Genomic DNA, 26,624 nt, shown 5'->3' on the forward strand with positions numbered 1-26,624 from the left:
CAATAGGGACTTTCTAACTTACCGGGTTCCTTGTGGTAGTTGCATTACCTGATTTTGTTTTTACCTTGGCTGGTGGTGAACGGCAGAGGAGAGCCAGGTGTCAGAAGGGAAGAGGGTTGAAGGTATTTAGTTCGCACGGTGATGTCGTATGGTGTCTTATATTATGTCTACTAATCTTATAGTGATAAAAGTGAATTGATTGAATCGTGAAAATGAGTGAGGTGCCTTGTATAACCTACATGGCATTTTATATTCTATCGTTTCATATATTACAAAGTAATTCTAGAACATCGACGTTGTGGAAGTTAAATCCAGAAGACGGTAAAATAATTGAAGCTAGTAATAACTTTCCAAATATTTTGAGTTCCATAAGACCTGCTGCCGATAACGCAGCTATTGATGATCCTATATTTAATATAATAACATCGACCGTTCACTACGGTAAAACTTGGACTAAAAGAGGTATTGAAAATAATTACTATTGTACAGACTGTGACAAGCTCAACGATACCAGAACCGACGGTGACTCGTAAGTTTATCACATTTTTTTATGTTGACAGAGTTAGAATAGTAATTTTGAATTTAATTTGATGGGGTTAAGTTGATATGCTATTTAAGTTGAATTTAGATTGTGCACTACATGTACATTTGTTAAATAATAAATAAAAAAATCCTCGCCCAGCAAATTCCGTTTATTGGTTATAACGGGAAGTGTTTGATATTTGTTTAAAATGTGAAATCATTGGGCCTTTTACCGTACAATTTAGCGGTTAATACTTTTAAGAGTATTAATAATGCAGTCAGGTTATGTGCAGTTCCTATCAATATTAAGTGCTAATCTAGTTTCTTTGCCCCACCAATTACTGTGATTATAGTAGAATACGTTACTACAAATTTTGTTGTTATTCGTTAAAAATAATTTACTGAACAGTAATTGTTAAATCTAAAAATATTATAAACCATATTACAAATTTATTATTATTTTTATAAAGATTTTATCTAATGAATTTTAAATATTTGTACAAAGTGGTAAAACTTCATTAGCGCATCCTGATTTTACCTTTCCTGTAAATTTGTATTCAAGTATTTTTCAATTAATACTTCCAAATGTATACAGAATATTGCATTAATTTTATTGTAGCACCATTACATACTTGCTTGCAACACTAATATTTTTAAATATTAAATATAACCAGTTCTGTTTTTAATTTATTAATTTTATATTTTTTCATACATTTGCATAAAGTTTTTCTGTTTTCCTTGATCCTTTCAAATAGACATGGGAGCAGTTTCTTTTGTTATATTTTATTGACTAAAATCAACATAACATTTATTAGTATTCGGTTACTGTGATATGTTAATTGTGGAGTAGGACACCTGCCCATTCCTAATATGATCTACGTATGTACTGAATTAAATAAATAAATTGATCCAGCTCTTAATTCAAGTAAAAGGTGATGTCATTTCTGGATTAAATGTTTCAGTTCCTATTCATCATAAATTTTCCACTTTAAAGTAATGAACCAATTTGTTCAAAATTTGAATTTATACAATTATTGACTGCTGCTGTCATATTTTTTCTATTAGATGAGAGATTCTTTAACTTATTTTACTGGCGAGTGGAAGTTTGTGCAGAGTAGCTGTTGTTATTCAATATTTTATAAAACATAAAAATATAAACTAAAGTAACACTCCGTTAACCACTTAGCACTATTTAAAGTGTGTTAAGAAAATTTTTGAAAGGGGGAATAACTCTAAGATCTTTATTTTATCATAGCAATTGAAGCTTTAGGTAACTTTACTTAACTTATGATAATCAAGCACCATTACATTTCCTGCCGCTTTCAAATATCAAATACTGCATAAAAATTAATAGTTAATAATTCTTTATAGGTTATAGAGATAATTAACTGTAAATCTGAAAAGAATACAATCGTAAATAACCTTTTTTGATACTTATACTATTACTTGAAATGAGCTCAATGTTGTCATATATTTTTAGTTTTGTTGCAAGATTATGTTATAGTTTTTAATATGATTATAATAATTTACTTATATTAATCAAGTTTTATTTATTAATAAATATAGCAAAATTTTAGACATAATAATTTACAAATAATTATAATTACTCATTCATTAATTTAAAAGTATATTAATTACCTTTTTTCTTAACGTTTCTGTTTTCAATCAGAAAAAAATTTTGAAATGGTGCTTTAAGTTTTATTTTTAAAATTTTTTATTTTTGATTGATTAATCCTTATACCTAAATGTTTCACTTATGTGTAGGTTTGAGATGAATTTTTAGTTGTTAAAAAAGTTACCATGTCCATGCTGGGAATTGAACTGGGACCTTCATTATTGTAGCCGATTGAGCTACTGAGTTGATCTGTATATTACTCTGTTTCCTAATAAATAGAATTGACCATGGCTTAAGATTTAACGTGATAGTTTTTTACGTTAAAACTATTTCTAATTTAATCTTTTTAAATTTACTATATTATTTATAATTAATAATCACCACTCCACCGATTTCCATAATGGAGTGGTGACATCTCTGCCTTTTATTCGGAGGTCCCAAGTTCGAATCCTAGTCAGATATGTCATTTTTCACACTACAAAATTCATTTATTATTCATCTAATGGTGTAAGAGGATGTAAACCTGTCGTTACTTGTAAATAAATAAATAATTATTCAATATTTTAAAGGATGTATTTTGTTTTTTAGTTAAGATGTGTTTCCAACTTAACTTTTTGGATTAAACCATTTTATTTAATCATTCACAGCAATTTATTTTTATATTGAGATATGAAAAATATAAAAAATGTAATTTTTTGGAGATTGTTACCTTAGTATTCCTTTAGAAATCTGTGTCTAATGTGAATTTAAGATAATTACCTCTGTAACCAGACACCACTCATATATGTACAACTCTAAATAATGAACAATTTTATGATCCTTAAGTTTTGGGGTAGGGTTTCTTAACAGAATATGCCAGCCAGCCGACACTCTGAACAATATATGAGAAAATACATCAGCAAAAATGATTTGTATTTAATTTTTATGCATTTTATAAAAATATACTTTAGTGAAATAAGTTTTATATACGCAAATAATTTAGCATTTGTTGCTTAATGTGATGATTCTGAATATGTTGATATAAAAACAAACTTTGCTCAGACCCATGTAAACTCAGGTTTGCATTTTCTATGTGCAATGCTTCAGCAAGTCAACAGCTGAATGTGCATTATATATGTATATGTGATTTTGTTAAAGTATATGAGATGAGTTGACACTGGCACAAATTAAGTCTTTGGAATCACCGCTGGATGTCTTAAGAGTAATGCTTGTTGACAAATTCCATTTTATTCCAAGAATTGAACTGACTGAAATTCAATATTTCATTTCCGCTAATACTAAGAGATCAAAGGGCATCCTCTACATAAATATCAACTTGTTACTTCTTGCTTTATATCGATGAATATTTTGGCAAAAACAAGACCCTTTCCATAATGGATGGAAAAATCAAAGAAGTATTCTACTAGTGTTCCTTCAAAAGAGGAAATAATCTAATAAAGTAGCTTTAATATTTGGCAACCTTCTGCAGATCATGCAGCAACAAGAGCATATCTAAGGTAAATTTAAAGTTTGGAATTTTACTATTGAGATTGAGAATGATTTCATGATACGGTACAGAATACATAATGCTATATTATTTCTTACAGAAGTTTTAGATTAAAATTAAAAACAACTGACATCATAGATTAACAACTGATATAATTTTAGAAGTCTCAATCAAAAGTGTAAATTTGCATCATCTGCTGATGATGCATTGTTAACGATAAAAATAAAGATTTTTGTTTTAGATTTTAGGTAGTATTTTTTTTACATTTTTTAAGTATTTTACTTTCTCTAATATTATGATTAATATGCAAAATTATATGGTCATTTTAGAATAATTATAGAACAGACTACATTCATTTAAAAAGCATTATATGTACACACATAAAGTCAGTCACAATAATTATTCATCAGATAGTATTTGACAGACATCAGATATTGAAATTATAGGCTGATTAAAAAGATATAGAATACTATTGTGAATATTCTCTATAAAAACTTTATTTAAAAATTGTGACTTACGTTGTAATAAGCTCATATAATTTTATTATATAATGTGTATAACATTCTGTATTGGTTTCAACTAAATAGGCACTGCAGCAGTGTGAAAGTGCTACTGAAATTTTAAGATGTGCAGTTGTGTTGCTGATTAGGTGGTTATAAACGTAATTATTTTTAAACAGAATACAGAGGAATAATTGAAACAGAAAAAAGATGATTCTAACTTCGAAATGGTACACAGTCCTGTATGGTGAAAAAAGTAGTACGGGTGGATTAAATATTTCTTTCAGTTAAATTAATCCATAAAATGTTTTTTTATTCAATTATTTAAAAATTTTCTTTAATGAAGTGATGAACACAGGTATTGCAATTTTTATGCTTATGTTTTTATTTTGTGTTTAATTAAATCATTGAGGTAGACTAAGTAATGTACTTATAATTTTATATACAACATTATATTACTATTTTAAAGTTAAATTGCGGGAGCTTACATTTGCATGAAACAGCAGTAAATGAAAATTTTGTTTGCATTGAAAATACAAAAAATATAATCCATAAGTTGTGTGTCTAGTGTCTTGGTTATTAGCGCTAATTCATTGCTTTTTCATTTATTTGCTGAATATTGAGCAGCGATAAAGGCAATATTGATCAAAGTTTGTAATTAATTACAATATTAATAAAATATTTTTTCACGCCCCTTTAAAATTTATAGTATCTTAAATTGCAGACATGTTATAATATTCTGCACAATTGATTGAATGATCAATCATGTGTGCATGTTAAGTATTTTATAACTCTATTGATTTATTCTGTTGGTAGGACTAATTCTGATTAAATATTTATTATTTCTTTTACAGATGACCAAAATAACATAACTTCATCTTCATCAAGATTTATATAAATCTTTAATTATGTTGCTATTTAGGCTCTTAATGAAAAGAAGAGTATATATATTTGTAGTTGTAGCTGAAAAAATTAATTTTATTTATTTATTCCATTAGCACAAATCTGAACAATGTTTTAACATGAGGACTGTCCTGAAAGTAACTTATGTTTTGAAATAAAAAAAGAAGAAATTTTATTATTTGCATTTGAAATGGACAATCTTAAACTAGATTTTTTCTTGAAAGTTGCCATTTAAATTGAGGCACTTATCATAACAATGCACAGGCTTTTCAATTCCTACTCTGTAGAAATCTGCCACCTTAGATTTTTGGCACCCATCTTTCACAAAACTTGTGATAACCAAGCTTCCCTGATACAATTTCATGAAATTTGGGGGAAATGAAGCGAGAGTTCCATAATTGTAATGCGGCGATATTCACAAATTTTATCATTGATTTTCATCATCAGATTCAAAAATCTAATCACTGAACACACCTCACAACTCGCAGAATTTTCTACTGAATCGCACATTTCAGTAATTGTCAATGTAAGTAGAAAAATCAACTCCACATGTTATGACAGCTTGATGTGTGCTGAGTGTAGAAATGTTTTGACGCCTAGATGGCGGCTCTATCCCACCCATCTCCACGCCAGGCACAAAGGTAAGTTACGTTCTGGACTGCCCTCATATTTGATATCTTATTAATTCACTCAGATATACCTCTGCAAGGTTCAGTGAAACTTAGTAATTTATTTTACTGGAAAAATTACATTTCATTGAAACTTATAATCTTTAACTTATTTAAATCACAATTACGTTTACTAAAAAGAAAAGACTTCTGATGTATCTGTAAATTTTTATGACATGTATGAATGTTTCATATCAGTGATGATAAAATTTCTTACTGTTAATAATTATGCTTTCATATTTTTATACTATTTTTTAGGTTTGAGAAATACACTGTAAGTAATCTTGGTGATTCAAACAGAACAACTAATGTACCAACACTGCAGAGGCCAGATGCCATATCTACTTCTACTTCAACATCAGATAGCGATGAAGTTTTGGATTGTGGAAAAACAGTTAATTTTACGTATTATGACAATTTAGTCGGTATAGCAAATCGAATGACGCATCCAAATGTACCTGAACCAACAGTTGCTTTAATATTTAAAAAACGTGGCGCTGAATTTGACGTAGAAGCTTTAGAAAGGCGGTTAATGAAAGCAAAACGAGAGAAACCAAAATCTGTTCAGTTGTACAATCAGATCGGCAATTTTTTTCGTATAAAGGGTGATACTTACAAGTCAATCGAATGTTTTCGGCGGGCATTGGCAGTTTCACCACATAATGCTGAGGTGAGTAAGATGGGAAATAATTGGAATTTATTGATAACAAAATTAATAGATTTCTGTATCGGTTTTCTCAATAATCTTTTTAAATAGGTTATTTATTTATTTAAAGAAATATTGCATTTTTGTAATCTCTCATAAGATTTTTTCTTCTAATAACTGCTCACTTTTTGCAGCATCTCTCACTTATTTGGTGTTCTGAAATCTATTCAATCTGTTTACTTTCATTGGAAGTAAATAATTCTAGGATCTTGGTTGCGAATTTTTGTTTTAACCAGTATTTATATGGCAAGTCATACATATTAATTACTTGTTACCCAATAGAAACAGATTGTAAAAAAAATTTGTTTTCTTTATTATTTAAAGTAAGCTAGGATCAAGAATGATAGTTTATTTGTTTTTAAAAATGATGTTAAAATATATTTTAAAAAAAAAATTCATTGAACATTTTAGGGCTTTTAAAAAAGACTGCATAAAAGAGTCAAATGTGACAAAGCATTTATTGAAAAAAAGACACATGCCATCACAAGCTGTGAAAATAATATTAGTAATCAATCACTAGTCTATAAATTTAAACATTTTTAAGTAACATTGATGAAAATAGTTGTATTTAAAGTACTTTTGGCCCTAAATTCGAAAATGATAGGCAAAATACTGTAACATGTACAGTTTTTTTGTTACAGGGGTTGGGGGTTTTACTAAAAACAGGACAACATATTTTTGCAATTAGCAGCATTATATTGAATAAAAAATATATTTACATCTAAAACATGTTAAATCTAATTAAAGATGTTTTATTAAGGATCATATGCAATATAAAATATTTCATAAAGGTACCATACACAGTGACATGTTAAAAATCAGATGGGTGAATAAAGTGACAAATGAAGAGGTATTGCGGCAAATAGATGAAGAAAGAAGCATTTGGAAAAATATAGTTAAAAGAAGAGACAGACTTATAGGCCACATACTAAGGCATCCTGGAATAGTCGCTTTAATATTGGAAGGACAGGTAGAAGGGGAAAATTGTGTAGGCAGGCCACGTTTGGAATATGTAAAACAAATTGTTAGGGATGTAAGATGTAGAGTGTATACTGAAATGAAACGACTAGCACTAGATAGGGAATCTTGTAGAGCTGCATCAAACCAGTCAAATGACTGAAGACAAAAAAAAAACAGTGACAAGATATTTCACTTTTTTCTCTTGTGTTCAGTAAAATTTTCTCTTTTTAAAAAAAAGTTGTAGTCTTCCATCATAGATGGGTCCAAGTGTCCCTGGTATCATGTTTCCATTGTCCTGATGTCCTGGTGAAATCTCTCCTTGTTTGTCACTTACTGCACCCAAATTTTCCAGAAGAAACCCAAATGAGAGTGCAAAAAATCCATTTTTAAGGATATGTGACACCCTAGTACTACATTGACTTTTAAGAGTTCATCTGTATAGATTTTATAATTCTCATCATTCTTGTTACTCAGAAATCCCTTCACTACACTACAAAACAATTCCAAGCAATAATTCTTTGTTATTTTATTTTTCTTTAAAAAGATCACTTAGAACATTCCTTAAAGATGCCTTCTTTTAGTTTTGCATCATTTAACTAGAAAATAGTTCTTTTAAGAACTTGAAACCATTACCTTCTTTGTCCATAGTGTCACTAAGATTTATCATAACTAAGTTTTTCATTAGTCCGAGATTAATACGGAGAGGTGGGAGAAACATGTTTTTTTGGATCAGTGAGAGGAGCATAATTTATATTTGAAATACCTGGTTTAAAAGAAGTTCTTTGAGGACAAACATTCTTATTGAAATGTTCTTGTGTTGTCTGACTTTCCTGTAGGCATAAAAAACAATGATACTTTGTGAAACCCCCTTGAAGCCCTAGCAATCGCTTTTAAATCTCCACAAATATCCCACTGATACTGTTCATATTTAACTTCATTTAGTATGGTAGCAAAGTTATCCTAGTTTTCTTTCATTGTCACTGAATGAGTTAAAGGAATAGATGGTTTTTGTTTCCATTATGAGCTATATTGCTTTTAGGTTGTATTTAGATGAATCTATGAAAATACGCCACCCAAAGGTATATGTCCCATATTAAGTTCATTCATTAAACTAACACTATCATAACAGATGCTTAGCGATACTTCCATTTTATAAAATTTGAAAATTTATATTTTATTTTTGCTAAAGTGAAACACTTGTGTTTTATCTAACCGGTTCCATTGTTGGGGTCTGGAACCAAGAAGTTCATCGTTTGTGTTGAAATTTGTTTAATTTATTTTGAGTTATTAAATGATGCTCACTGGTGGTTGGTAAAAATGTAGAGTCACTACTAGTGGTCTCAAGAAGTCATGAATCAGATTCTGATGAAGAATAAGAATCATCAGGAAATATAATGTTGTCCAAGTTTAAATGTGCAATCCACACTAGGAACAGCAAATGGCATAGAATTTTTCTTGCCATGCATCCTGTGCCCTAGATTTATGTGACAACTCCACAGCAAACATGAGGAGCCCAACATTTTACCTTGATCTCCAATTTGGTCTTTATATATTAAAAGGAGGTCTTTTGACTTTCTGAGTGCAGATCTAGTCTGATTTTAAGATAAATCTTTCTCATATATAACAACGCTTATCTATAACTTATGTAACAAAATAAAATCCTGTAAATTTAGTACAGCTCTGTATGGTATGGTTTTCGTGTTACATACTTTGTTATAGTTCTATTTGTCATAATTATTTTTATTTAACAGCGGTCAATCAGGTATGTTTAGATATCATTCTCATAATATGAATAATAATTTCCATATTATTGTTATTGTATTAAAACTGCTGAATCATAAATGTTCAGTTACTGACTTGACACCCACCTACTTACTGTCTTTAATAAACGCTACTTATAATAAGGCTTCAATTATACAGGTTAAATGCAAGTGATATGCAATGTAAAAGTGATTAAAATAAAGTCTTTTGGTATATTGATATGAATAACATTTTATTTATCTTTATTGTATAATATAAATCATGAATACATTTACAAGTTGACTACTCGAGAGATATGAGGGCTATTTGGAAAGTTAAATTCTTTAAAAAACAACCCCAATTTATTAAATAACTATTAATTATATACATACATCTTATAGCCAAGCTACTTTTATACATAATTGCCATCCAATTTAATATCTGTAAACAAGTTTTTGAATATCGTCATCGTAAAACTCTGCAGCCTGTGAATTAAGCCAGGCAAAATAACTGTCATTTTCAAATTGCAGTGTCAGTAACCATCTCATTATTTTCGGGAAAAGGTGATTATCACTGGGACCCAAGTCAGGCTTGTAAGGAGGATTAGAGGATGGTTAAACAATTCCCATTTGAAATTTTCAATGTGGCATCAAGTATATACTGCAGTATGTGTACAAGTGTTGTCATGAAGATAAACGGTGCTAAACTCACATGCCATGTTGTTTGTTTTGTATGTCCTTCACAGTTTGATTTGGCTCCGAGTGATTATCACTATGGTTAGTGATGCAGTGTTATAAAAATGACAAGGAGTTGAAAAACTATTACTACCAGGCTTAATTCACAGGTTGGGAGTTTTGTGACAACTGTATTCAAAAACTTGTTTGCAGATATAACAAGTGCCTTAATTTGGACGGCAATTATGTAGAGAAGTAGTAGCTATAATGTGTGTACATTAAATTATTTTTTTATCGATTGGTGTTTTTTTAATAATGAATCAAACGTTACTTTCTGAATAGTCCTTGCATTAATATATGGTGTCTTTGAACCTTTGTAATCTAATACTGCTATGAGTCATCAATTGGTATCTGTTTAATATTCCACCTGTCCTGCAAGACGTTGATTTATATCTTAACATATTGATACTTTTAAGGTAAAATATTTTTTTCAGTTACCCAGTGCAATGTAATATAATATTTTAAAGGTAAGATCCTGTATTTTTTGGTCTTGAGTTTAGTGGATATGATCTTTCATTTATTCATGAAAGTTTCACTTTCTTTGTAATCTAAAAATCAAGAAAAAAGTTTCCAATTTTTTCTTACATATCAGTTTTTTTTTGTAAGACTTTTGTAATGTTAGGTCAGTAATGGCAAATGAAAAGGAATCTTGAGTGTTTTTGATATTTTGTGTCTGTTATCTGTAAATATGTTTTTGTTAAATTAATTTTGCCCTGTTAAAAGTTCTTATTAGCCAAAATTTTCAATTTATTGCACAGTGATAAAATAGGTGGCAGCTTATTAAAATCTATATATCAGATTGTGATAAGTCTAACTTCTTATAAAATATTATGCCGGGTGACTTATATAAATTTCATGATTTCCTTTATTAACTCATTAGAATAGCTGTATTATTTAAGAAATGGCACAAATATCAGGTGTTTGGTCACAAACCGGTTTACAACTGTATTGTCATTGTTTTAACTGTTTCTGTACAGGGTTATCGTTGTAATTAGAGGAATAACTAGACTAGGAAATGTCTATTCATTGTGAGACATTGGTGGATAATAAATTCGGTCATAGCAACGCAAAGGTTATACCGATTAGAATTTGGTGTTAGGTTGAACAGGAACATAGTATTAGCATCAGTTTGCAAGTTAGAAATAACTGGTAATGTTGTGAGTGAAATGGGAAAATATCATTTATCTAAACTGCCAGTTGTACTGCATGGATGATCAGGTGAGACTGTTGCGGTCACCCAGTAACTCATTAAGGTAAGGTGTCTGTCATTAATCTTATACTTCATGTTCCAAAGAGCTGCAAAGCTACCCGCCATACTGGGTGATGGCTGTTCATAAGTTGTTGGAACCAATAGGGCTAAAAGTTGCAACTCATTGACTCCAAGTTAACTGAATATTATGAATAAACTGAATATTATGGAACTTCACAAAATTTTAACCTTTTTCTTCCCGTCTCCCCTTTTTCCATTTTTTGCAAAAATATTTCTTTTCATGTAGTTAATATATATTCTGAATAAATTCAGAATTCTAAATCGATCCATAAAAATACAATTTTGCGAAATATCTCAACTCCTGTGCCACCTAGCGAGTCCAAACTAATTCAGAAAACTTCATGGGCGTGAACACAACAACTCACCAAAGTTTCATCGCAATTGGATGAGTGGTATACGGATGAACTTATACAGGACAAACAAATATTCATTTATTTATATTTTTAAGTTCCTAATGATGGAATTCTATTTCAAAAGTGCTTGAATGAATAAAAGAAAATTATTGGTAAGCAGGTTTTTTAATTATTAATTATATAATCATACCGACGAGCCATGCTTGATAAAATTATAGAATGAAATGTTCATTTGTTACTTGAGCTGAATAGCAGATATTTTCAGCACTTGATGTATAATTAAAGTAATTTTCCAAAGATACTCTTCAATTAAAAACCAATTTAAATTTTGTAGCACTGGCACTGTTAAAGTAATCGTAAAGGAAATCATGAGTTGTGTATGAATTGCTTGGTGTAATACAATATCGTACATGTATAGTTTTGTAAAATTGATATTCCATTATTAATTTCAGATATTTTTGTTGTGATATTTATTTCATATATAATGATCATTTAGATCGCAAAAACAAGATTGAAGTTCTTGTAAAAATTTCCATGTCGGTGGAACTATAACACATCTACGCAGCAGTCCACCATCATTAACATCATTTGGTATGATGAAAATGTGTAAGGATCTGCCTTAAATCAGGAATGTACATCCTTTATTCCTGGCTAAACTTTTAAGATCTTGATAGCTCCCATTTGCTTTTAGATATCTAATTTTTACCTTTCTTCTCTTTCTTTTATCTTCTACTGAACCTTCTAACGCTGTTTCAATCCTTTTTCTCTCATGATAAGCCCGGGTGGTCAGTTGGCTGTTCTATTCCGATTTGTTCTGATAAAGCTTCTATTTTCATTCACGCTTCTCATTACTTCACTTTCCCCTTTGTTTGTTCATTTAATCTTCTCATTTCATATTCCAAATTGCTTCAACTTTCCTTTTCTCTTTTTCATAATGTCCATGTTTGACATCTCTACACAAGTACGCTCTAAATTTAACATCGCACAAGATGTTTCTTGTTATGTTTTACAAGATGCTATTACATACTATAATGCTTTCTTTTTGATAAATGCTTCCTTATTCGTTGTTATTGTTTATATTTTGAGGCGTGTTTCAAAAATAAGAACCGGTAGATCGTTTAAAGTAAGAGAATAAAAGATTTATTACCCGGTATGCACATGTATGTGCCTATTTTATATTTTTAAATATTCTCATCATTTTTTTCTAAGTACTGCTACTATGTGGAAACAAGCTTTTTAATACTTAATGTAGACTCTTTGTTAATTTTTTTATAGGTATTACTGAATCTTGCAAGAGTGTTATTCAATTTACAATACCTGGACGATGCAATATATTTAACAAGACGTTCATTAGAAGTTCAGCCTCCAGATAAGAGTGCATGGATGCAGTATTTTACTCTTGGAGAAATATTTAAGGTATTATTTTTTTTTTAAGAGAATGAAGCAAATTTTTCTTTAAAATCTTGCAACTTCAGCAGTTCACCTGCACATATGAATATGTGTGTGTGAGAGTGGTGCAGGGGTGTCTCCAATACTAATTTTTAAACATTCATTTTGGGAATGAATTCATGGAGAAGATAATATTCTCTATGTTTTTTAATTTTTTACCGATATTTTTATTTTATTTTTACATTTCTGAATCATATTAATGAGAAACTGTTGTTACTGGGGGAAAAAATGGCTTCCCTCAGATGTTGGATTTTCAAGATTTTAAGGTTTCTTCACTCAAAAAATACAAAAATGTTGTTTTAAAACTGTATGTATAAAAGAGCATTTATCTTTCATTAAATTATCTGTCGGGAATGATTTAACAGAATCATGAAATTTGGAGCGGTAGCTTGTGAATTAGAAGAATTAAGCGATTTCAAAGAAGATTGGACATAAAAAGTTTACTAGGGTATGGTTTTTAAATAACATAAAATGTTATTGAAAATATGTTGAAAAAATTTTACCCTGACGTTAAAAAAATTTTATTTTTATATTTATTTAACTTAAGACTATAACATCTTTCAGTACATTTTTATAAAGAGGTCGTAACGGATAACATGGCACCTAGAAATCATGTTTCATTGAGTAGGTATATCATTTAAAAAATGTAAACAAAAAACTGATCAAAGGCATATTATTTATGGGTTGTGCATTTTAGACTTGTGAAAAATATGCTAAGAATGTTGTGAAGGTTGTGAAAAATATGCAAGACAGATTGCTTCTAATGTTCAGATGTTAATATAAATGAACATGTGCCACCGCTGTTAATTTCAGTTATTTGAATATTCATTGTTAAATTCTGTTAACTGATTTATATCTGAAGAATTAAAAAAAATTTTATAGTTAAAAGTTCTAATGAAATTTGATAAGTTCTGCTTACGTAATCAAAATTGTAAACTATTCCTGATCGGTGATTCAGCTATCACTATTGATTAAACTACTTATTTTGTTACTGAAGTAAGAGGTAGTGTATTCTGCTTAAGAACTGCTGATTAATGAACAAAGAAATCTTGTAATAATTTAAAATGAGAATTTTGCAAAATCACCATATATTCTGTAATCATGTGTAGATGGATTATTGGAGTAGTCATATCATTATTAAACTAGAATGTGGTGGCGGTAAATTTTGAATTAAACATATTAATAAAAATTCTGTTTTAGGTAAATATTGTTAGGGCAAGATAATTTCCACCTTCATAGTTGTAGATTTGATACTTAATATTTATGATGAATGATGTGAAAATAACAGCGCAATAGCTCAGAGTAATAAAAAAAAGTTGTTTTGTTTAATAGTTTGGGAATGGAAACTAGCTGACCGGAACTCTTGTTTCATTATGATAATTATAAACTAACAAAAGCTCAGTAGTACCAAGTGTGTAATAGCAAATTACTACAGATTGTGTATGTGGGTGCTCGTTCCCAATGCAGATTACAGACAGTTGATTTTTACTTAGGTGGGGAAATGTCAATACTAATGAGAATCATAACCAATAGCTTTCATTTTTTTACTTTGTGTGTCCAAATCTTAGCTGGTTTGAAACATTATCTTTTACATGAACATTACAGTGATAAAACAATACAACTGTTTCAAACATTTTATTATGAATTGTCATGTCATATGATTTCCTTATTTTAGTAAAAATATATTAGGTAACTAAAATGTAGAATTATTATATAGTATATATTTGAAAATGGTGAATCAATTAGAAATAATTTAAAAATTATACAACTGACATCCTACATTCTCAGTTATTTAGTTTTGATGTTCATCATATTTTTTTTGCACTGGTTGCTATAGGACGACATAAAGAAGTTAACTTCTGGTTAGATTTTAGTTCTCCAGTTCTTCATTCTTTGCAAATCCTGCAAAATGTTTTTAATTTCTTCCAGAGTCTAGTACTGACTGGAACCGTCGTTCTGGTTCTACAACTGGAAATCTTTCCTCTGGTTCTTCACGATTGAGTAGTTCCCCAAAATATTCTGCTAGGCTTTTACAGTTCACCCGGTTGTTAGTTGCCATCTCTTTTCCATTCTTCCTTTTAAAGCATAGACTTGGAGGTGTATTTTTTTAACTTCTACTTTAAGATTCTATAGTAGTTTCTACTGTCATTTGTTTGAAGTCCTTGATTAATTTGGTCAATGAGATTTGCTTTTTCATAGCTTTTCCTCACGTTCTTTAGGATTTTTTCTGTTTGCTTCCTTTGTAGTTAAAATTTAATAAGGTTTTCCTGTGTTTTATTAGCATACCAGTTTTTCCAGAATTTCAGTCTGTTTTCTAACACATCATCACACACTCCTGATTCCATCATCTATGCCTCCGTTTCCTTGGTTTATATGCTATCTCTTGTGCAGTCTTTACTATACAAGTTCTGTTTAGAAAATAACAAACATTTTTAATTATGCACTAGCAGAGATATTTAGTGACGTACAGTTGGAAAAATTGTGTTCTGTATAACCTCCTCTGTTCCTCTGTAACCATGTGTTCTTGGATTGTTAATATCTTGACATTTAGTTTTCATGTTATTGTAATTTAAGTGCAAAATGTTTTAAGTGGTAGTAGTGATTTTTGTAATCAACGATTTTTGGGAGTAATGATACAATGTAAAATTTTGCATGATACTGGGGAAAACTTTCACAGAGACGTTTCAACTTTTGAAGCAAGCTTACAGATATTATCCTCTGGGTTTTATGCAATGTTACAAATGGTTTACACCATTTAAAAATGTTCGTCAGTCGATTGAAGATGACCCTTGACCAGGAAGACCTTTGACTTCAACTGATGACATCCACATTCAGAAAGTCAATAATCTGATGCGTGAAAATCGCCAATCCACTTCCAAGAACTTGCAGAAGGGGTTAGCATCTCAATCGGATCATGTAATGACATTTAAAAAAAATTGAACATGCATCAAATTGCAGCAAAGTTTGTTCCTCGTTTGATGACCGAACAGCAGACAGAACATCGAGTGGATGTTGGCAACTTCTTGAACAAGCCAATGAACTTTATCTAAAGGATCATAACAGGAGATGAAAGCTGGGTTTATGGCTACAACGTTGAGACAAAAATTCAATCATGACAATGGATTGGCAAAGGATCTCTACGCCCCAAGAAAGCATGTCAGTCTCGATCTGATGTCAAAATGATGCTTTCTGTTTTTTTTTATTTTAATGGGATTGTACATTTTGAATTCTTGCTTCAAAGTGAAACAGTGAACCACGTGTAATCAAGGCTTTTCACACTGAAATCCGTCAATGAATTTTTTTGCATTTTACGTAGATACGCATTTGACGTCAGGTTCGTCTTCATCTTCTTTAATCCCGAGTACCAGTAAGAAGAGTTCTTCATGAATACCAGTAATGTTTTTAATTATTTCTTCAACACCGGTTTCATTCTGATCATAGCATTGTATTTTTTCATCTATATTTGAAAACTTTTCAAAAGTTTGAACTTGGTGCTGCAAAAAACGTAATCATTGTCATCAGCATTGATTGTTTCAGTATCATTTTCGGCATTGACTTTTAAACCACTTTTGGCAAGCACGTTTCTGATAGCGCTACTTTTCATTTTATTCCAACTATCGACCACGAACTGAATTGCCTGCAACAAATTTACACGTGCACTAATCAGTTGTAGCCAAGGAAGTCGACATATTTCCTTCAATTTCTTGTAAAATGTAACATGTTAGTTTACTTCAATAAATAAATTAAATATTTTTTATTCCCGTGTCAAGCGGTTGAATTAAACTCGTATTCGGTGGCAGAACCTCAATTTGAATGTTTCATCTGTATTAGAATGGGTAGCACAGTTATCAATAAACAGGCAAATCTTTCTTGATTTTTTTCTGTAACTTGTCACAAGCACTATCAGCCAATCACGAAAAATTGGACTCGTCATCCAGGCTTTTTCATTAAAATAGATACGAGCAGGTTAAACTCTCCATTCTAACCTGCTTAAACATTTTGATTTACCTGCTTTACCAATAACAAGAAGTTTTAATTTGTCACTGCCAGTCATATTCATGCTACAAAGCACAGCAATTTGATCCATTGGTTTTTTTGAGCCAGATAACACGATGTGTTTGTAACAGAGACCCATCCAGCATAGCGCAATAAAACTGCCCCGTTTCGTCTGCATTATAGATGTCATCGGGTGAACATTCTTCATTATTTCAGGAAGTTTAGAACTCTTCCATGATTCAGCACTGTCAGTATTGGCACTTACCTTTTCACTGTGAGCTTTTTTAAATTTTACTTCACATCTCCAGCACAACAACAAACCTGATGCTGCTCTACCAAGTCTGTTGTCGTGAGATCACAGTGTCCCAATTTTTTTTCAAGCTCTTCTGATTTTTGTTTTAGCATAGGACCACTGACACTTACTCCTCGACTAGTAACGGTAGAAAACCATTAATTTGAAGCTTTCTCAACAAGCGGGTCCGTTCTTTCATGTTTTCTTTTTCAATAAGTTCCATCTCCTTCACCAAACACTACGAAGAGTTTCTTCTTGCTGTAAAATCCAAGCTATTGTATTTCTGATGCTCCCAGTAGTTCTGCAAGTTTATGCTGACCAGTGTTTGGTGGATAACTTTTTATTTTTTCAAGCAAAGCAATTCTTTCTGCCTGTCATGTTTTTACATGGCATGGTGACGAATCGGATAAATTATGAACACCGACTTATAAACTAAACTAACACTTCAAAGTAGAAAGATAAAAGCGATTAAAAAAATTAAACGATTAACAAAAGCAAAAAGATAAGCAAGAGTAATTAAAAATAATTTTGGAAAAACAAAAACAGCACTATACACATTGAACAATGGACTCGCAATGAAGAAAATAAAAATATTTGCTTCATCATAACTGCATGATGTCATCTGTGTCGCCACACACTACTTACTGTGCAGACCAGTGATAGAAGGAATTTACCTCCCTCAATATAATATTTAACAACAGTCAAGTGATTCAAATCACTAATAAAATTGTTTTATTGTAGAAGTAAAATAAAGATATGAACAGCTAGTGGTCCTTATAAGCGAGATTTTGGACTGTTAAACCAGCATAATTTTACATGAGTTATACCAATATGTTTCTTTTTAATAACAATGCCCCAATTAAATGGTTGCTCCAAATAACTGGTGGTCCTAAAACCAGAATCCACTGTAATTACATAAAAGCACTTTTAGATGGAAACATATTTACTGATTTTGGTTTTCAACATATAATTAATTAATTTTATATGAATTATGATTTGTGTGCGTAAATAAAATATTTAAAAAAAGACATATGTGCCCTCTTAACAAACAGTTGCGTGCTAAGAAAAGGTTGAATGTATCAACAACCATAGATGTGAAAAATTTGGTCCAGTGGAAAACATTTAATGTGAAAAGAAAGGGAACGAACAGTGAAGCATGTTAAAGAAATATAACATAGAGTGAAATTAAATAAGTATTTTATATATATATATATATATATATATAGATTTTGAATGAAGAATGTGACAAAGCAGTCAAAGACCGACACCGGGCTTGGATCAACCACCAAACCCAGAAAACTGAAGAATCTAACCATGAATTCACCAAACAAAGGAAAATAACTCAGAAAATTATAAGAGGAACCAAACGACAAGCCCAAAAAAACTTGATTCAGCAAATAGAAGAAAGTTCCAAGAAAACTAATTTCCGAGACTATTATAAAATTTTTGGTCAGGCTCTTCAAAGATATGAACCACCCACCCTTATGCTGAGAGGAAAAAAAGGAAATATGGCCCACACCAATAAAGAAAATGCTGAAATTTTGGCAGAAACCTTCAATAGACTCCTCAACTGTGACGACCCCCCAGAGCTTTTTGAGATTGACACTGAAACTCCAGTTAAAACTTCACCGGTAAATATCAACCCGCCAACAATTCAAGAAGTTCTCGCAGCCTTAAATGAAATAAAAAACTACAAAGCAAGCGGAGAAGACCAGCTTTTCGCAGAACTCTGGAAACACTCATCAGTTTATTCAGTCAAAACTTCCCTACATCTATGCCTCGTGAAAATATGGAACGAAGAAAAACTTCCAGAACACTGGACCACAGCCCTCATCCATCCATTACATAAAAAAGGGGATAAAACTAATCCGGAAAACTACAGAGGCATATCTCTCCGGGATTGCACATACAAAATCCTGTCGAGAATCATATACAACCGATGCAAAGACCAACTTGAACTGGAACTTGGGGAATACCAAGGGGGATTTAGGCCATGGAGAGGTTGCCCGGAACAAATAATATCCCTAAAACTTATGATGGACTTATATAAAAGACGGAAAAAACAACTAATAATCACCTTCGTCGACTTTAAAAGGGCCTATGTTTGTATACACCGACCATCCATGCTGAATATTCTGAGAAACCTGGGCCTTCACCCTAAACTCGTAAACATGATAAAATTAACTTTAACCGATACCCAGTCCAGAGTGAAATTCAGAGGTGAACTCTCTCAACCCTTCTACATAAAAACTGGATTGAGGCAAGGAGACGGCCTCTCGCCACTCCTTTTTAACTGCGCCCTCGAATTTGTCATGAGAAAATGGTATGAAATAAATCCCAAAAATATAAAAATGGGTACTAAGAAAAACTCCATCACACTAAATTGTCTAGGATTTGCAGATGACCTCGCTCTTTTAGCAAATAATATTCAAGAAGCCAAAACACAAATCATGAGCCTTCAAAACCTAGCACAAAAGATAGGGCTTCATATCTCTTTCGAAAAAACTGAACTAATGGCCATAGATCCTCTGGTAATAGAGCGCATTACGGTAAACAATCAGAAAATTAAAATAGTAAAACAATTTAAATATCTAGGGGAAATAATAACTTATAATTTAAATGAAAAAGTGACATGGCAAAACAGGACAAATAAAATGATTAAATCCCAAAAATTAACTTGGTCAACATATAACAAAAAATGCCTTTCTGCTAAAACAAAACTTAAACATTATAAAACTGTAGTACAGCCAGAAGTCACCTACGGAAGCGAGACCCTTTTCAAAATCACTCAGAAAAACCGAATTGAAAAAATTCTGAAAATAGAGAGGAGAATTGTCAGAACGTGTATCAATAAAAAACACCAAAAAGAAGGCCAATGGTGGATTGTGCCAAATGAGGTGGTGTATCGAGAAATAGAGCCTCTTACTGATACTATGCGGAAAAAAAGAATCTCTTTCTTCGGTCATCTCATAAGGACACCGCAAACAAGACTGTCAAGAAATATCATTGAAAAGCTCTGGTTCCAAAAGCTAGAAGTAGGATGGATCAAAGAAATTAGAGAAGATATGAAAGAATTGGGAATTTCCCTGACTGACCTACAGAATAAAACTGGAAAAATTACAAAGCTAAAAGATAAGAGCATTAGATTTAAACAAAAGACAGACAAACTACAAAATACAATGAAGAGGGTGTTTACGGATGAAGAAAAGAAAGCAAGATCTGAACGGATGAAGAAATACTGGGCAGCTCGAAAGAGTAAAATAACACGCTTTTCTCAGAAAAGATCCAACTAAAATTGACTTAAGTGGTCCCATGTTGGCCGTAAAAGCATAATAATAATAATAATAATATAGATTTTTAGTTTTAATTCATGTGATTGTAGAATTGTGTACCAACTGGTGATGAGGGGTCCTGTAAAATAAATTTTGGTGTTTGTTTATCTGTAACTGTGTTTTGGTGGTTGGGTTTTCAATTAATTTTGAATTTAATCGGCACAGTGGTCATTTTGTTTATATGAATTTTCAAAAAAAAATGTACATATAAAAGTATAAATCATTTATCTTTACGATTAAATTTTCTTGTTTTATGTTTAATTTCACATTAAATGCTACAATTATATATTGCTTTAATTTTTGACAAGTTCTAATAATTTATCAACCCAGTCATGCATTTTACTGTATGAGTCTGCTAAAAATATTTTGATGAATGATACATTAGCTCAAAAACATACTACAGTAGCAAAAAGTGGTAAATTTTCTCAACTGTTATTTTAGTATAAAGTTCATTGATACCAACACTGCTCTATGAACCTTGACAAGACGTAAGTTTACGTCTTAAAATATTTAATGTAAGTCCTTGATGAAACACTTCAAATAAATCTACTATATCTTTTAAAACTATAAAATCTAATCGTATTAATTTTAAAACAGAATAACTTTATTTCACCTTTTGGTTAACATTATATATATTTTTTTGTTTTTAGGCTTATGGCCACTACCAGGAAGCTTCACTTCATTTGAGGCATTGCCTCGAATTGCGCCCTGAGTTTGAGCCGGCACTAGCTCTGTTGAGAGATATGGAAGCCATACCGGATAACACTATACATGTTTATACCCTCTTAATTATCATTTGTTTGGTAAGTTCAGCATCAAGTTTAATTTAATTGTATTTGGAGTGAAATTCAATTTAAAAATATATAACTGTGAAACAGACCGATGAAAAATATAGTTAAGAGAAAGCGGCGATAGTGTAGAACATATCTAAACAGAAGTTGTAGAATTTTGGATGCTTACACTGTAAAACGAGAAAGTATGATTTAGTAAAGGATATATGAAAAACACTTTGACATAAATCATGAGAACTTTCAAACTCCAGAGAAATCGTTAGACTCAAATATATGTAGGAACCAAATGAAAATCTTCTATTAAAGTTTTGTGCTTTATGGCGTAAAATAAATAATGCGGGAAAGCCAGAAAGGAAGAGAAACATTTGAAACTTACACTTTCAGAGAAATCATTAGTAATATGGATGTTAAGGACCCATCAGTTAATTGAGTATTGTTTCAGATATTTTATGTCAGGGGGTATAGGATTGATTCTAACCGCTTTTCCTTGATTATTACCCTTCGTGATATATTCTCATGTCAAATGTTTATGAATGGCTTGGCATTCTGATCCTTGAGGTGGTCACAGCTGTGCTTCCAGCAATATGAAGGCTTTGCACACCATATGATGGTAACAAGACAACTGACACCTATAACTTAACTGTATTTGGATTAAAATCCTGTGAAGTTGTATTTGAGCATCAGATAGTTCACTATTTACGGAGAGGGAAAATATTTTGACAGGTCTATGTATTAAATCCATCTGAAGACTAAATCTTCATAATAAAATTTTTCTTTTCTTAAAATCTTGCTCTTGCTTTAAAATTTGTTTTTAATTTTTAGGTTTGCAATTTGATTTAGAACACATCCTATTTTAAGCAGTATCTGCCCAGGAAGATTTTTGATTATCAACTGGTTGTATAAATTTAATATTAGATCAGGTTTATTTGAATACAAATGTTGATTTCAGTCATCACTACATCCGTTTCTCTGTAGTTAGTGCTGGCCTATTGATAAAAAATATATATATATTTATTTATATATTTTATTAAATCAATCAAAGTACAGAATAAATAAAGAAGGATTAGCTTATTCCACTATATGCTGGAGCGCTTTTGTGATATACTCACATCACCAGCTGCTTTACGTATTCATCTCAAATTACTTTACAAACTTCATAGAATATAACTTATGTATTTATTCATTTTATCTAAAACTTTATTTAAAATTTGAAACCTTTAATTTTTTTATTTTTAGAATTTAAACTTTTATTAAGAATTAAATATTAAAACAAAATTTAAAATATGAAAAATTAATTAATATTAAAATTAACATTAAAAATTAAATTGTAAAAATATGACGTCAAGGCATAAAATCAAATTAAAGTAAAAAATTCAAACTAAAATCAAATAAAAATAATTTTAAGTAAAGCAATTATGCATGTTGTTTTAAAGTGTATATTATGCATATGCACTTTTTGAAGAGCATGCGTTTAAATTTATTGTATAAAAACAGCTGTTTTTAACTTTTACAAATTCATAACATTTCTCTGTTACGTTTTCTTTTTAACAATAAAATTAATTTTTTTTGTTTTGCATAGATTTTATTACATCAGTTTTCACAGAATTAAATACTATACAAGTTTTGATAATACAATTTACACATTTATTAGTCATTTAACAAAGTTGTTGTACTTCAAAATTAAAAAAAAAAAACATGTTCTTTCACTGAATTTTTCTGTTTTACATTGAATATCATGAAAACTGCAGTAGATATAGTTCTAGGACATCTTTTATTCAGTTTTTCAGGTCAAAAACCATAGGAAACCTTTAAGTTTACCCCTTGTATAGACTTTAAAAATTTCAATCTGGCCTCATTTCACCAGGTGAAGTGAAATTTGGATGAAATTTTTTTCTACCTGTACTCTATAACAAAGCGTTTTCAGACATATATTTGTATTAACTTTTTTTTCTTTATTTTAAGCTCTAAAATTACTTCCCAAACTACTTCCCTTCCCTCCTGAAACATTCTGTATATGTCTTATACAGACACTGCATTATTGTAAGACTGGAATTCAATGGCTCTGTTTTTGAATTTGGTAAGTAGGATGCTCAAAAACCAACCTCTGAGGTGGCTCTTTTTGTGATTTATTTAATGTCTGGTAAATAAGTTGCAGAGATGAAACTGGAAAAATTTTAACTGATTCAGTTGACCATAACATAGTTGGTACCTTCTACATAGTCTTCATTGTTAAGTACTTTCCATATAAATTAAACATGTTTTTTTTATATAAAAATTCAATATTAAAATTTCAGCTTATTCAGCAACTTTGTTAACAATCTTCCACCGTTTCGAAGTATTGAGAACTGGTTTGGTTCTCAAGATATTGAAGTCACTGGTTACTCAGATTACAATGTAAGAGGGCTGGTCAGAAATTACTGATCTTTGAATCTTCTTTACAGTGTAGGCATTTGGTATCAAAGAGTGAGAACTACCCCTAATATCAGTAACTTGTTCTACTAGTTTTAGAAAGCTCACAGTTTTGAAAGCATTTCACATTATACCGATGTTGTAAGTTGTTTGTGGCTCTAAAATCTAAAAAGATTCACTTTTGTTCTCAGAAAACAGTTCTCTGATCATTCATGTTTACTAGTAGGTTTACTAGAATGAATTCAGTGCATAGTTTGTTTTCACTAGTTTTCTTTACGACATGAATTTACTTTGTCTGAAAATTAGATTTCCATTCCTACATTCATCACTGCAATCGTGTGACCTTTAAATTCACTGTTTCCTTACCTTTCTTTCACTCATTTAATCTAAGCTGATTCACACTGTTCACAGCAATTTTTTTTTTTTTTGTAAGAAATTGAATGAAAGACTTATTTAATAAATAGTGGACTGTTATTTACTGTTGCAGCCATGATTATTCACTGTCACACTTGTAAAGCAAACATGACAGACTGTTGGTAAGTTGGCTGATGACTGCTAATGAACAGATTGAAGATATTACATATCCAGTGGATTCATTTGTTGCCAATCATTTCTTATTAGTAATTGGACGTAACTTTTTAAGACACACACTTTGTATTTAAATTGTTTCAGTGTGTGTGTGTGTGTGTGTGTGTGCTTTTGATTTATGTAGTATTATGTTTTTCAACTTTTATCTGTTTCAGGTGTTGGGCGTATTACTAGTAATAGTATCATCAGTGGATGCTAATCTTGAAACAGATTTTCCAGAAGTTAAAACACATCGTCATTTTAATCGCGCCATGGCGATGCGATCATTAAAAATGGGTATATCACCAAGAGCTTTACGTGCTAAAAGATATAGTGGAGGTTGTGGATAATTAATGTTAAGTGGCATATTCGCACACGCATTCATAAACACACGTACATGCATTAATAAAAAAAAGTAATAATTTATTAATAAAAAAAAGCAACCGATAAGAATTATCACTAAACTATAAAATGGAAATGAATAATAGCTATAATCGATAAAAAATAATGAATAATTAGTCATCAGCCCTTTCTATTGTATTATTACCATGAATTATACCAAAAGAAAAAAATATGAAGTTCTGTTCTGCGCAACATTACATTAATGTAGTAATTTTTTTGTAATAAACTGTATAATTGTATTTGAATGTAATTAATAGTCATTTAGTAATAATATTTTTATGTATTATATTATATAACTTTCTCTTTTGATTTAGTAACGCATCTTCTTCAGTGAAGAAAAAAAAATAGAGCCCCATATTGCAAAAAAAAACTATGCAGAGAAAGGAACAGTGTCGGTGATGCTTTGTAAAAGTGTAGAGTGATGGGTGATTATGTATATTTAAATCATATGACAGATATGAAGATTCTGTTGTATTCACAACATAACATATATAGTTTCCTTATTCTTCAGGTATCCTTTTGTCTTTAACTCAGTAGGATTTGCCATACTACAACTGAATGATCCATATTTAACCTAGTAAAATCTGAGGAAGAAGTTTTACTTTTAATACAGCAGGAGTGGAGTCCATCATATGATTTATTTGATCTAAACCAAGGATAAAGGAAGTGCCTATCCCAACTTTTTTCATTTGATAAGTTTTACACTTTTCCAATCTTTTTTCTGTGCTAATCTGTTTTTTCAACATATCACATAGGACCTGTTTCTTCAACATAGCTGTTAGGTATACACAGCATTCACAAGCCACATAATCCATATTTAAACATTTATTGACAAAATATTAATTCAGTTGTTATGTGGTAACAATAAATTAAATGTACAACAGTTTCAAGTTTAAATAATGTTTCTGTTACCTTACAAAATATGTTGAAAAAATATTGGACATCGATGGGCATTTTGTGACTATTTTTTTTTTCTTATCTGGCTTGAAAAATTTAAAAAAATGCTGTAACATTTTGGTAACCACATTGTAACTGGCCTTTTTTTTGTATAATTTCTTGATACTGTTAAACAGGTAATGCTCTGCAGCAGTACAATCGTACTGAATACTTTCTAGTCAAGAAATTTGACACTATACATCTGTTTTCAGAGAATTCAAAGATTTTGTATGAAAAGTGTGGAGATTCTCAGAACTCCATATGTGATTGTTTTGGCTCTTAATTTGTCTAAACATATGAAAGAAACTATGCTTCATCTGAATTAAAGCAATTGTAAAAACATGTTCATTCATCATCATGACTATGAGCACCTGTTATTATACTGACATCTAATAAAATCAAGTTCCCTTAGTTCGTATGATATTTGAATATCATTCTGGTATAATTTCATTTTTTTCTGTATTTTGTGAAGCAACTTGAATAAAAATGTATTTGATACGAAAGTTTATTGAAGAATAATTTTTGTGAATAGCAATTAATAAATGTTTCATTACAAAGTGTCATGTAAAACCAAAAAACAGATGACGTATATTTTTGATCAGCTACAGCACCAGTTTAACAAATTTTAGTCATTAAAAAAGAAACATTTGATTAATTTATTGTCGCAAAATTGATAAAATTAGCTCTAAAACAATGGATTGGGGAAAAGTTTCTTTATATTTTAATGCAAAAGTAAAACAAGATATTTTTATATTTCAAATTAAGTTTATTAAATCAAATATGTGCTGCTCTGATCGACCACCTTTTGCCATTTTTTAGGTAAAATTATAATCCTGTCGCTCTAGAACTTCAATGTTTCTGGATGAAAAACTATGGTTTGTGATTTTCACTCGCCTTTTTTTAAATCTAACTTTATACTTTTTACAGACCAAAACAAATGGTAGTATGACAGTTCAAGGTCAGAACTATGTAGGGGATTCATCAAAACTTTCC

The 26,624-nt window shown here is 30.5% G+C and overlaps 1 protein-coding gene across 1 annotated transcript; it reads left to right on the forward strand.

The window, feature by feature from the left end:
- The first annotated feature begins 54 nt into the window (after window positions 1-54).
- Window positions 55-24,934, forward strand: LOC142333850 (uncharacterized). The gene is made up of 5 exons (XM_075381412.1): window positions 55-529; window positions 5,953-6,364; window positions 12,733-12,873; window positions 21,177-21,329; window positions 24,470-24,934. Exons 1-5 carry the CDS (start codon window positions 213-215, stop codon window positions 24,641-24,643), a joined length of 1,197 nt encoding a protein of 398 aa, XP_075237527.1. The 5' UTR covers window positions 55-212; the 3' UTR covers window positions 24,644-24,934.
- Window positions 24,935-26,624: the final 1,690 nt, after the last annotated feature.

Source organism: Lycorma delicatula, chromosome 13, assembly GCF_047948215.1.
Source record: "Lycorma delicatula isolate Av1 chromosome 13, ASM4794821v1, whole genome shotgun sequence".
NCBI lineage: Eukaryota > Metazoa > Arthropoda > Insecta > Hemiptera > Fulgoridae > Lycorma > Lycorma delicatula.